Raw genomic sequence first — 14,560 nt, forward strand, 5'->3', positions numbered from 1 at the left:
GCAGTTTTGGAGATGCTCTGACCCAGTCGTCTAGCCGTCACAATCTGGCCCAAACTCGCTCAAATCCTTATGCTTGCCCATTTCTCCTGCTTCTAACACATCAACTCTGAGGACAAAATGTTCACTTGCTGCCTAATATATCCCACCCACTAACAGATCATCAGTGTTACTCACTGGTCATAATGTTATGCCTGATTGGTGTGTGCATATATTCATGTTATTTTAGTATATCAGATTAAGCTAAATGAAAACTCTTATTTTATTTCGGTTAATGTTTCAGTTAATATTTTATTTCAAGTAAAAAAAAAACATTTTTAATGGTTTTATTTGAACTATAACAACCCTGGTTCACTCTTCTTTAAGGCCTGTTCACACCGAGAACTATAACTATAATGATAACTATAATCGTGAGCACAGCTCTGGGATCAGTAGTAAACGCTGCTCCATCTGAAAGCACTGCGAGTCGCTTATAACGTACATTTGAAAAAGCAACACGTGTCAAACATGTTTCCAAACGTAAGTGTATATGAACCTCTTGTCCAACTAAAGACATTTAATGACTTTTCACTGCAGACTCGCATTCATCCTTCTGTGAGATGATGTGGCTTCTTACACACAATAAGACACACAACGTATTGTTTCATAGTATTCTATACAGTGATAAAGGCTATGTCGATTAGCATCGAAGTATAATACTTTATTATCATGAAAATACCAGAGAAAGCTTGAAGAAATGAAGTGTGCATCAAGTCAAAGCATGTCGATCGCCCCCTGGTACGGACCTAGGTCATAAACCCCGCCCTCTCCATCTAAAAAATCCAATTACAGATTACATTTGGACCGAGTTTGCCCATCCCTGGTCGATGGTCTACACCGACTCACAATATCGTTCTGTTTATTATTATTGCGCGCTGCAGTTTTGTCACCTCTCGCTTTGAATGCTCAAGCTGGATTCTGATTGGCTGTCATTGTTTTTATCGTTCATCAGCTGGAAAACAGAATCGCTCTGAAAGTGATTTCAGTGATATTGTTCCTCTGTGCTGTTACCATTATAGTTGTGGTGTGGACTCATTAAGATTGATTTATAGTTATCGTTCTAGGTGTGAACGGGGGCGTGCTTGTACTAACCATTTCTTCCTTCTTCTCTAATGATCTTTCTCCGTTCCTCTCGTGTATTTTTCCTCCAGTGTTTTCTGTGGAATCTCACAGAGCTCATTAACCTCCTGCTCTTTCAATCCTAATTAATCCGTTCACTAACAGTGCCACCTTCAGCAGGGTTTGTGTTGAGCTTGTGTCGTGTCCCGCAGGAGCAGCGCGGCCGCCACGGAGACGACCCTCAGCCTCGTCTTCAGAAAGCTCTGGAGGAGGGCGAGAGATCGCGAGACCACGCGGGACCGTCAGAGGTGAGAGAGACACTCCACACCTGCATGAGCTGAGCTCTGGCCCAACAAGTTCAGCTAACTCATTACGTATGAGGACACCGATTACCTCAATTCCTTTAACTTTAGAAACCAATAGTTATGAGTATTCTGAACTTATTTCAGTTGAGTTCACTCTTATTGAGAACTAACAGAGGTTTAGATGTTGATGCCCATTATGGAGATCAGTGTTTGCCTTAGTTGGACAGTTTGACTTTCTTTCAGTGGTTCTGCTTGTTAGCAGCAGGTGTTCATCACTTAATTAACCACTTAATAATACAATTAATATCCTCATGCTGCAAACTAGAAATCTTCTATAACTTTCGGTAATATTTAAGTGCAATTAACTAATTTTTATTTAGCACATATAACTGTTAGGTTTTACAGTGTGTATCGGCTGACGCCTGCGTTCGTCTCACAGTCGGCCATCATCGATCTGGTGGATGTTTTCTGTCCCACGGCTGCCGCACTGGTGAATGACGACCCCTGGGATGCCCCGCCCACCTGCCCCGTGAGCGCTGACCCCTGGGAGTCTGTAGGTCAGTCATGAATGCGCTGTTTAATTGCGTTCACGCATTCATTTTTAATAATAGTTGGCGATTTCTACGGTATGTCGCCAAAAAGATCTTGTGGTCGGTGTGATTTTTATTCAACTGTACAAATGTTACAAATGTCAGTATTTTGTTCATCTTTCAAAACTATTTAGCAGTAAATATTGTCTCAGTGTTTTTATCAAAGTTGAAAGAACAACTGACATTATTTCAACCACATTTAAACGTAGAAAGTCAGTTACATAATGCTCAATTCCGCAAATCTATGATGGTCGCTGATTTCAGTTAATTTCAGTGCAGTTTGGATGTAGTGTGATCTGGTTGTTTCTGCTTCAACTGTAGTGAAGTCCAGTAACCCGGTGGTTGGTAGTCCCTGGATGGCCCGGCCTTCCTCCAGTAGCCCCGCCCACCCCTGGGGAACCCACCAATCGCCTCCTGACCCCTGGGATGCCCCGCCTTCAAACTCCCCCTCTAACATGGTTGAAAAATCCTGGAGGAGCCCAGCCCGACAAAGTGAGAGAACATTTTAAACAAGTTTTCCCAGTGATGACCCTGTAAATTACAGTAACGCATTCCTTTAGAGAATGAAGAGAGGATCCCCATCATACCCGGTGCAAAAAATAGTTCAAACAAACTCATTTTGTGGCACAGAAACTATCCCAGTTATAACTCAGCCTTTCAATTTAAATATAAAACAGTTTGTGTTTCCCTAGAGATCCATCTCTATAATTCTCTGCTCTTCTTTCTAGTTCCGAGTGGGAAGGACCCGTTTTCCATTCCAGAGGAGGAGGAGCTTATAGTGGAGGGGGAGGGGCCTGTGGTGGAGGGGGAGGGGCCAATCCAAGTGTTCAGCCCTCGCTGTGAGAGTCCTGCAGGTCCTCATCAGACCGTCGTTACACTCGTTCCCCTCTCTGAGTTGAGTTGAAGCTCATTCGCGTCTCTCGTTCCAGATGCCGATCAGTTCGGCGAGTTGGCGGTGGGCGTTCAAGTGAACGGATGGGGAAATGACAGTCCGGAGACCTTTGACCTCTCTCGCCTCGGGCCTCCCCTAGACGCGGTGACCCCCAGACTGTGCCGGACCCCTGAAGCGTTCCTCGGGCCCACCGCTGCCTCCCTCGTGAACCTGGACGCGCTGATACCAACCAACCCGCCGGCCAAGAGCAAAAACCCCTTCCTGTCAGGTGAGGAAACCTCATTCACACTCACACACACTTATTATGATCAATATGGAGAATTTATAGTGTTCTTGAGTGCTTTAACACTTCTAGACGGTGGTGTAAATGCATCTGCTCATCCTTTCCTCGGGTGTTTATCATAGTGGTCCAAGACCTCAAGACTTTTGTCGCACTTGAACCACGGATACATACACACGAAGAATTCAAGGAGTTGATGTAATTTAAATAAAAAAAAGTCTCAAATCAGTCCCTCGCTGGTCAATTTGACCCCCTTTGGAATCAATGAATGCAAGGAATGCTTCAGTACACAAAGAAAAACCTAAAAAATGCTCTAAGTTCAAATTAAAAATAATAAAACTATACAAAAAACTGATTTTATAATGTCTACATGTGTATCTGAGTGCATGCTGAAGAGAAACTGACTTTAGGACCCAGCAGAACAGCTCATCCGCTCCATATAGAGCAGGGGTGTCCAAACTTTTTTAAAAGGGGTCCAGATTTGATGTTGTGGGCACACCTGGGGGCCGGCTCCTTTTCTATTATATATATATAAATATATTACATGTTTTGTTTTTTGGAAACTTGACGGATTTGACAAAAGCTTAAGCTGACAGAGTAGTTTGAGATAGGACACAAACAATATATGTAAAACATATTATTACCGAGTTAGAACTCTATTCTTATTTAAATTAGCGAGTATTTAGATCACCACAGGTAAAACCAAACCCTTACTACATAGTAAAAAAATATAGTTTGTATATCTAGAATGGCTTCATGGTATTTAGTCTATAAACACATTTAATATAAATACAAATGCACAAAACTGCAAGTTTACGACAAAAATTGTCTGTAATTTGGCCTTTATTACTTCAAAAATTTAACAAAATGAGATATTAACCCACATTTCTGACAAAATACCAGAAAAACTGCATGATTTGTAAATTTTGCGCGGCATATATAATATTTTAATAGACAAGCTGCGGGCCGTTTGAAATTCATCCCCAGGCTGCATTTGGTCTTTGGACACCCCTGTTATTGAGCTATAAGGCCATCTAGTGGCAAGAGTCATGAAATATCATGTTACATTATGTCCCAATGTGAGATAGTTTGAGCTGGTTTTGAAGAGTTGTTTTGAATGTAAGATGAAAGAATGTGCCTAAATTATGTTATTTATTGATGAAATCTAGTAATTTAAAGGTAAGTACAATAAAAAATGCATTAAAAAATATATAATAAAAATGAAATAAGCTTTCTGGACACACACAACAAAAAATAATAATTTCTTATAACTTCTGGTCATTTTGACCTGCGGATTTGTTACTATTTAATGGAAATGATTGGTATTGTCTGTCTCAGGTCTGAGCACGCCGTCTCCCACAAACCCTTTCCACTGTGAGCAGCCCCGACTGACCCTGAATCAGATGCGTCCTCACTCCACCTCTCCGCTTCCGGCTCACGCTCTGCCCTACAGCGCCTCTCTTCCTCAGCCTCTCCTGCAGCAGAAGCCCCAGACTCTGCCCTCGTCCTACACGCAGCCGCCCCACGGCCTGCTGGACATGCCCAGTAACCTCCCGCAGCCGCTGCTGCCCCTCACGCCCGCCCCGCCCGTCCCGCTGCAGCCCCAGAGCCACAACCCCTTCCTCTGAGGACTGAAGAGCTCCTCTGCAGCAGGGTTGGTTTTTAGTGACAGTACTTTTCCAACACATTTACTGACTTTATTACCTTCTGTATTCTGCGTGACGATTACAGCGCCTGGATGATCACATTTATATATCCAGCTTAAAGTCAACATGAACTCAAAACTTGCTTTCCTAATACACCACCCCTGTGTCAGCAGTGCATGTTCTGAGCAAAACCTCTGGTCATGATCACACTATTTCAACATCCTCCGTCCCTTAATGGTCTGTCATCATCTAGGGCAGGAGTTTTCAATCTTTAGATGCCACGGACGCCCAGAAACACACCCTCATCCTAAAAATTAACACGCAGATATATTTGCATGCGTAAAGACCCAATTTATTCATTACAAAAATCATTAAATATTAATGAAAAGGTAATATTATAATTATGTGCAAAATATTATTTGAATATATATATTTTTTTTTAGGTTACGTTAATTATTTTCACATACTATAGTACTGTATCTTTAGGTACTCTTGTATTATTTATTTATTATATATTATTATTATATTTGCATGTAAAGACTAGGGCTGCACAAAATTGGAAATAAAATCGGACTTTGCGATGTTGTGATTTTCTATACAGCGAAATGAAAATACAGGAAAGATGACTTGAGTAGCTCTGTTTGAAAAGAATCGATCATTCTAGAATGATTGGGCTGGGGAGTGCAGCTGTGAACAACATTTATGAATAAATACATTTTAAAAGCCAAAAGAAATAAGTGAAAAAAAGAATTCAGTGTTTATACTTTTCATAGACCACATGCATACAGTTTTTGACCAATTTAACATGACTATACAATAATAATAATTATGATTTTTATAGTGATTATTATTAAATATATTGAGCAAAATAATTAATATTGTAATAATAGTATTGTACTGTAAAATAGAAATCCTATTACAATACACATTTTTCCGTCTTAATTTCTTTATATTCAAACGTCAAGCTTTTATTTTCGCAGGGTTAATCAATGCTCTGCCTGTTTCAGAGTGAAGCCGCTGTGTGTTCATCTACACGCGTGCAGCTCACAAAACCACTCGCTTCACAGTAAAGGAAGACTTAAAGGAACACGCTGCTATTTTTGAAAACTCCCCTAGAGTTACAAGTAGTGACGCTACTAGTTTAACTACATTTTTCAGTCGCTGTTTTCTGAATCACCTTTTTACAGCATATATATATATATGTATATAAATTTGGTAAAAATAAATTCATAGGCCCGAAACATGTCATTTTTGTTTAAAGTAAACCTAAATTGTATAAGTTTAGACATGCTTTTTGATTACTAAAAATTTAATTTAACCATTAAAATGGATTCAAAAAAAAAAAGAAAAAGAAAAAAAACTGAATCCAGAAAAATGAAAACGGAAAAAAATAAAACTGATTTCATAGGGCCCTAGATATATATTTATAACCTAGAAATATATTTACTAAATTAAATAAATGATTTGACAATCACACAAAGCCATATTGCAAATTTGCGATATCATTCTTTTCCCCAATATATTGTGCAGCCTTAGAAGAGACACAAATGATTAAATAAATAAATATTAAATTCATTATTAATATGCAATTAATGTTTTATTTATTTTTTCTGTACTTATTTATTCAACATGTGTTTCTTTATTTAGTTTCATCTTATTTTATTTATTTATTTATTTACAGTTTTTCCTCAGTTTTTCTGTAAACTTCTCGATGGGTCTGAAACCCCTGACACAGGTCACATGTGCGGGGATAATAATCTACACCAATAGTCAAACAGCTGCTGGGCATTATTAGGTGTTTTGCTAACACTAGTAACTAAAGGCTGATGTGATGCAAACGACAGCAATAATAACGTGCTGGTATGAAGAGCTCCTCAACTCCTGATGGATATCCAGAATGATGTGTTGTGAATGTGTTTCATGTTGACTTTAATATGACGTGGGCTCGAAGCTTTCCTCTCTGCTGCACAGGAACAGCTAATGCTGCTAATGACCCCACGGAGAGGTCACAGGTCACAGCCCAGAGCAAAGGCTTCAGGATCTCTCCTCATTTGCTCTGTTTCCTCGAGTCCATGGATCTTGTGCAGTGAGATCCGACACTGATTGTAACCGAGCTCCTCCACGTGCCTGTCTCACCGACAGTCCCACAATGCACTGGGGCAGGCGCCTCACTTCCTGTTTGGATCTCAGGAGCGCCACCCACAGGAACCCGCATAAGCCAATTAAAACTCACTGGCGTTTTATAACCACTCCGGACTCGACGCGAGATGCTGAATTATCCGATGCTGTTATCCCTCCGCTCAGAGTGACTGAAGGAGACTCATGAGTAGGCCATCCCGTTTGTCCCAGTACAGGAGAACCAGGTTCATCTGGGAGTTCAGTGGTGTGTATTCCAGACACTAATAAATGAATGTTATTCACTTTTAACACTGTGACACTTTCTTCCCCTCAGCTCTCAGAAGCGGTGCGTCCCGTACTAAATATACAATATTTAGAAGTTTTTTGCACCCTCAGATTCCAGATTTTCAAAAATCTCGGCATAACAGACCAAACATCAATGGAAATATTATTTATTCAGCTTATTACAAATCTCAATTTAAAAACATTGACTCTTATGACTGTTTTTGTGGTCCAGGGTCACATTTCTGTAATGTTCAGTCAACAGAAGGGGTTTGATTTTCCAATATTTAAAGCTGTTTTTCCCCTTTCCTGAAGTCATTTATTTCCAGGATGAGCTGCGGTTTTTTCGATGCGTTGAAATATTTGAACTTTTGTTCAGGATGTGATGTATTAATTACAACTATGAGCACAAGGTGAGAGAATGACCCATATTATGAATGATGATTCCTGCTCTGTATTTAATCTTTGAGTGTGTTGAGCGTGAACACACGGTGATCGAGGTTCTGCTGACCCAGAGTTTGGTCCCCTAAAGCTTCTGTAATGTTACTATAGGTTCTGAAAACATCAGTAAACTTGACCAAAAAATAACATTAAAGGAACACGCAGACTTTTTTGGGACCGATATGTATAGGAACTATTCTCTCATTCCTGCGTAATGATCAAGATCTGTGAGCCGTCCCATGAGTGCAGTGGTGCAATGATAGTACACAGTGCCTAAAAATAGGCTAACCTCCGTCAACATAACCAACGTGACAACCGGCTCACACAGAGAGCGCTGGGACTATTTTCATGTGCTGTGTAATATCATTGCTCCGCTGCACTCATGGGACGGCTCACAGCTCTTGATCATTACGCAGGAATGAGTGTAGCGTCTTAGGGTTACATATATATTTAAATAAAAAATTAGCTCAATAGGGAATTGTGGGTATTAATATTTAGGGATTTATGATTAATCATAACGGGTTATAATCTAATCACAAATCTCCAAAATCACCCAAAAGGGGAATACCTAACCTCGGTATTTATGCAATATATAATATATATATATATGGTCAACAACAATTTATTGCAATTAACTACAGATATATCTATATTAAATAATCACAGAATAACCTCTAGGGAGCTGATTCAAAATTCCTCTCCTCTCTGCGTTGGCGTTTCTCAGAGAGTTTGCACGCTGAAGCGTTCTCTCCGTTTGGTTCTTCCGGAGCTTCATTGGTCCGCGGGAGTTTTAAAGTCCCTGTAAAGGCAATTCTGAGATTTGTTTCTAAACACATTATAAATGTTAGAAATGTATTGCTGAAACACATTACAAAGACTGTGAACTATGAAGTTCTGAATTCAGAAGTTAGACCGTTAAACAGTTTTTCACCGTTGCTGTGTTCAGGATTTTCTGGGCGGGGCTAAAACGGTGGCTCGATGACGCACTGGAGCCACAGAGCCTGGCTCCTCCCCTAACACGATCATAACTAGAGCACATTCGCATCAGTTCGATCGCGAGATACTGTTAGTACTGTTAGTTACTATAGTCAAAAACTTACATAACAGCTTACAAAACAAAAACGATGAAGAGGTGGATTAATTTTGTGAACAGCAACCTTGATGGAGAGCTGAGGATCACCACCGACACCTGCCTCTGCAGTGACTTTACACCGGTTCGTTTTACAAACTTTCACCGGAGACAACTGGGATTCACTGATAATCCGCTGCAGAACCGACTATCCCCCGCCCAGGCCTTCATCCTCCCGTCCCGCCGACATCTGGTGCGTCGTGATCATAGACGCTCGTGATCAGTGAGTGTTGTCTTGTGTGCTACTGCCGCTTTCCCGCGAGTGGGCGTGGTTTCGGCGCCGACAGCGGACACACCCCCAGCGTTTGAGAGCAGAGAATGCTGCTAATTTTTTCAGGTTTTTGATAAGCTATTTTATGTACTTCCCGAATTTTTTTATGATTCAAATTTGGCTGGGTGGTTAATAACACATTTATCTGTGGTGTGAGGAACTCAGAACACATGTTTAGTTTTGACTTTACAGGGACTTTAAAGGTGTTTGGGAAGGGAGCGTCTTGGAAGGGAAAGTTCATCTCGTCCAGCTAAGTTCTTCGCTGACTGCGTCGCGGAGCGCGTCGATCTTCAAAGGAAACAACAGCTTGGCTGGACCAAGCTGGCTCGCAGGTCAAAGCCCGCGAGCCGCGCTGATGAGATGGGAGGAAAAGGAAATTTTGTCTCGTCGGGGTCCTTGCAAGTTGACTGAGCCCCGATATGCTGGTGTTACTGTCTTTTGAGGTCCATTAAACTACGCCCATTTTCCCGGCGGCGACCAATCGTTGGTGTGAATTTCAGGCGGGAGAGAGTTTCTTTGTTCGGACTTTATTACTCAATGGAATGTTCTTGCTGGAAGCCAGAACTAGTAAAGTTTCACTCCACAGGACTAAAACCTACTAGCAGTACATCTCATAATCATATACTTTGTACCATTGACTAAGACACAGAAAAAGGAACATTTAGACATCACACATGCCTTGGTTACAGACATGAAGGCAGTGCATCTTCTATACAGAGCAATTTGGCTAAATAGAGGGGAATGTGTGTGTGTGTGTGTGTGTGTGTGTGTGTGTGTGTGTGTGTGTGTGTGTGTGTGTGTGTGTGTGTGTGTGTGTGTGTGTGTGTGTGTGTGTGTGTGTGTGTGTGTGTGTGTGTGTGTATTAGAGTCACCCCCCCCGCCTTCCAGACTGAAGGGTGAGGGAACTGTCCTGGCTGATAAGAATCTGATTGAAGCTCAGAAAGGGCCATCACTATCTTCTGGTCACACTCTAGCTAGTCATTAAACAGTCGGAGGTGCAATCTGACTCAGACTTTTTGGAGCCGTTGGAGCAGGAATTTAATTTATATGCAGAGCTGTTTGGAGGAAAGCATCTCTGATCACTTTGATCCTAGTGATCCATTTGAGAGACACTCCAGACGCTACATGAGAGAATAGTCACTTGACATATCGGCCTAGAAAATCACAACTTTTTCCTTTTTTTTCGGTCTTAGTACACAATGTAACTATACACATCACAACATGTAAACAGGAAAATGTTGGCGTTATTTTGTCACTTATTGAGCAGTAGTATTGAGCCGTTTAATTCCAGTGTTTGTGCTAAGCTAGGCTAGCGGTGTGTGCGTCAGACAGAGTTATGGCACGGAGATGAGAATGCTATGTATGGACTTATCTAACTCTGGGGGATACAGTGAATAAGATAGTCACAAAAAGTCTGCGTGTTCCTTTAATGCAGTGGTCACCAACCTTTTCAAGCCAAAGATCCCTGACCTCAGCCTTGATGAAAGGAAAGATCTACCTATAGATTTTTCATGGCCGATTCAGAGGTTTTTTTTTATTTCCGAGACCATCTGTCGTTTTTTTTTTTCTTAAGCAAATTTATTTGTTGTTTATTTGCTCTATAACAGGCCAAACTGACCTTAAAAAAAATTGCCATTTGAAATGTGAGGCAATCACTGCATTTTAATTACGATCCAAACAAAGATACACATATGTAGCATGAGCAGTTGTTTTTTATTTAAATTATTGCATAATTTCAAGACTTAGAGTAAATACAGAATGCTCTGACTTTAGCTTTGTGAAATTGTAACATAAGACACACCTGCACAAAACAAAAACAGATGGACTGAATAAAAATGCTAATTCACTCTCTGACAGTAGGAGGTGCTTATGGAAAACAAGCGTTTATTTGGGTACCGCTGTAAAATGCCATAGAAACTATTCTGAAGACAGTCAGTTTTGTTCAGGGATACATTCATGTAACCCCCCCTCCCCAATTCAATATCTATATTTTTCTTCCTATAGTTCAAGCTTCCCAAAGAGTGATCTTGCTGGGCCTATTAGGCTGGTCCACTTCATGTGTTTTTACAGATCAGATATTTATCTGATTTATAACCATTCCATTTACACTTGGCCACATAAATGTGTCTCCACAAAACGGATATAAATCCAATCTTCAATTCCCACGCTATATGCCTGTTCACATCATCACGTATATGAGTTCACATCACCAACATTTTATTGATCAACAGTTAATTCAAGGACCGCGAAATGAGAGAGAGAGTGGCATAAGAACTGATCAGTTAGTTTCTTTACCTTTAATGATGATGATGATTGTGTATTGCGCGTCTGCAACTTTTACTTTAATTTGCTGAAGAGATATTCAGCTGATCGTATGCGGCGATGAGTGCTGCAGTAGCGCTGTCCTATCTAACTATACATCGATCGATTTGTGCTGTGCGAATTTTGATGTTACAGAGAATACATTTTGGGAGCATATGTAGCTATTTCGTGCCTTGATAATGTGTTTGTAACGCTCGTACACAGAGAGGCCGGATAGCTGGCCTGAATGGTTGTAGCCAAGTGTAAGCAAAACTCACGTATCTGATATTTCACAGGCGTTTATTATCAGCATCGTCGATCCCACGCTCACATGGGGCAGTTTGCAAAACACTCCGCTAACAACAGCGTTACTGAACAGAAAATAAACAGTGCAAAGAGCAACAGAAATACACGCATACATGCGATGTTCATAGCTCGCGCTCCATCCACGAACTGCCCACTCATCAGCGAGTGAGTGAGTGCATGCGTTCTGCCTTAAAGGAGCAGTACCTAATTCTACTTGTTACATGTTGTTAATTATTTTTCGGTTATTTATCGGGAGCTACCGGGACAGTGATAAAGATCGACCAGTCGATCGCGATCGACGGGTTGGCGACCACTGCTTTAAAGGTTGGTCCCCTAAAGGTCCTGCAAACGTTATAGTGTAGAGACCTAGAGGGAACGTCCTTTATAATGGTCCCCTAGAACGCAAAATCCCCAGAGTTAAAAATCACTGAAGAAAACAGAAACACAAGAACGAGGGATGACTGAGCATTAATGATGAACACCTGGTAATAATGAGCAGAAGGACAGAGAAACACAAGTACTACAACTGACTTCAGCCACAGCCTTAGATGAAATCAACTGAAGATAAAAGAAGACATTAAATCTCTGAAGATCTCAGCAGAGGAGGATTAAACAACTCCACAAACAGCATTACGAGCTTCACACATTATTAACCAGACTGACTTTATTTCTGTCAGACGACTACAGAAGCTCTTATTGAGAATGAACACAGGTTTAGATGTAGATGATTTATTGAAAATGTGATCAGTGTTTGCTTCAGTTGGGCAGTTTGGCTATTCACTTTTATGTGAGTTTGTGGTTTTTAAACAGAGTTTAACAAAACACGTGATTTAATACAAAGAAAGCCAGAAACAGAGATTATCAGGTGATAGGGTTCATCAGAGAGTAGGATAATTCATCTTATCACTGACTAAAAGTGGTTATTTCTATATTCACCAACAGTACTTTTTTGCGACAGACTATACATTCTGAATTTAGATTTTTAACCCCTTAAATGTCACCCCCCTTTCTGAGAATGGATCCCTGAATGTGAATATTCCCTGAATGTCCGCCAAGTAACGTCCCCCCAACCTTTATAATATCTCCACATCCTTGACCCCAGCGGGTACGTTCTGTAAACATCCAATTTCCAAATCAAATATGGTCCCCTAAACGTTCAGAGAACGTCCTGAATGTTCTGTGAATGTCCGCCAAATAACGTCCCCGAACCCTTTAAAGAACTCCACATCATGACCGTCTCAGAACTTCTGGGAACATCCTTGACCCCAGCGGGTGTTTTCGGAGGGGTTGAAGGCGCTCTGCATCGGGTCGCTCTTATTGTTTACCGTGGTGAATAAGCAGACGACCCGTTTGAGCGTTCGATCCGACTGCCACTAGGGGGCGTAACCATAGACTGCAAAAACACATGGGCATAGTAGTGTCCGTGGCGTCACCCATAGGATTCTGAAGAGCAGGTTTGAAGCGTAAAGTCGAGCTGGCCATCGCCATCTTGTCATCGCGTGTCACTCCCAGATAACAGCAAAATTGGCAAAGAGGTGGGCGGAGCTGAAGTGACATGACTGTCAATGGAGAGTGGCCAAACTCTACAAATGAAATGTACACGAGTCTGGTAAGACCAGGCTAGTAAACAAGTGCACTTTACAAGTACATTTTTAAGAATGCCAATGTCAATACCAGTTATTTCTTAAATGTGTGTGTGATTTTTCGAAAATAATCTTTTAGAAAAAAAAATTCACACACTGGCCATTAATAACACATTTATTGCAAAAGCAAATATGAGCACATTTAAATACAAATATTTGTATCAAGATGTAAAAATAATGTGAAAAATATTTATTATCAGAAATATTAGAAAATAACAATATATTTCGTATAACATGAATATGAATAAACTAAACTAAAATACCAGCAACATAAAGTTGAATATATCAGGGGTGTTTTGGAGCAAATATTAACAAAAGTACTGAAAACATGTTAAAGTGATGCAGAAACCCATGTTTGTAATTAATATAATTTGAATATTTATATTTTTAAAGGAATCGAAACCCAATAAGTATCTTGTGAGTGTTGATGTATCAGAACTGCAGTATCGATGTGCCCATAAGGTTTGAACAAGAACATATGAGACCATCACTAATAAAACTGAACATTTAAAGGGAAAGTTACAGCAACACAAACGACAGAATAACTGAAGCTGATCATATTGAGCACTTTGAGAACAAAAACTGTCAATCATCAGTGGCTCCGCCCACAGAGCTCAGGATTGGTTCCTCTGAGCTCCGCCTCTTCCTGTTGATCTGAACACACAATAAGATGAAGAAAGACTGACTGAAGTTCATCAACAACATTATAAAACCTTTCTCCAGAATCATAAAGCACTCACACTCGTGCTGAAGAGAGTTTTATTGATTATATTGAGAAGAGCTGCAGGTTCTGACACTTACTGATGGATTCTCATGTTCAGAAAAGCTCTGAGGATCAAGAGTCTTCAGGACGTCTGGGATCAACGGTCTGTGTGAAAGAGAGCGAGAGATCGGTCATGTGATCATCTGTGATGGAGGATCTGACGCTGGCGTCTCACTTACTGTGAGTGTGTCGTACAGGTCAGAGGTCGTGGACTTGAGCTCAAGAGCTGTATATGTGTCTTCAGTGGGGTCAGAGATCTACAGGAGAGACAGAAGGACACACACATGGTGAGCTCATGTTTTAAATGCTGACTGTAATGTTTAGAGGATCTTCACTGGATCTAGAACTGAAGAATCAGGTGGTTGGACACGAGACTCGTGTGTCTTATACTCTTAATATCTCTGTACGGCTCATAGCGGCTGTAGGAATCATCTCTGCATGCAGGAAAACACTGAGAATAATTGAGATCATCGCATCGTAAGATTATTGTAGAGTCAC

The 14,560-nt window shown here is 40.7% G+C and overlaps 2 protein-coding genes across 2 annotated transcripts in view; one reads left to right on the forward strand and one right to left on the reverse strand.

Moving 5' to 3' along the window:
* Positions 1-4,790, forward strand: part of epn3b (epsin 3b) — a gene marked incomplete at both ends in the record, with an annotated part of 12,144 nt that extends 7,354 nt beyond the window's left edge. The window contains 6 exons of the mRNA XM_079813275.1: positions 1,308-1,403; positions 1,840-1,957; positions 2,312-2,482; positions 2,719-2,844; positions 2,920-3,150; positions 4,501-4,790. Of these exons, the coding sequence (XP_079669401.1) occupies positions 1,308-1,403; positions 1,840-1,957; positions 2,312-2,482; positions 2,719-2,844; positions 2,920-3,150; positions 4,501-4,790 (1,032 nt within the window). The remainder of the gene's footprint in view (positions 1-1,307; positions 1,404-1,839; positions 1,958-2,311; positions 2,483-2,718; positions 2,845-2,919; positions 3,151-4,500) is intronic.
* The window catches only part of LOC307124221 (uncharacterized protein), a gene marked incomplete at its 3' end in the record, with an annotated part of 717,433 nt that overhangs the window by 543,405 nt on the left and 159,468 nt on the right, over positions 1-14,560 (reverse strand). The window lies entirely within an intron of this gene.

The sequence above is a fragment of the Gobio gobio genome (genome assembly GCF_949357685.1).
Source record: "Gobio gobio genome assembly, chromosome: 3".
Taxonomy (NCBI): domain Eukaryota; kingdom Metazoa; phylum Chordata; class Actinopteri; order Cypriniformes; family Gobionidae; genus Gobio; species Gobio gobio.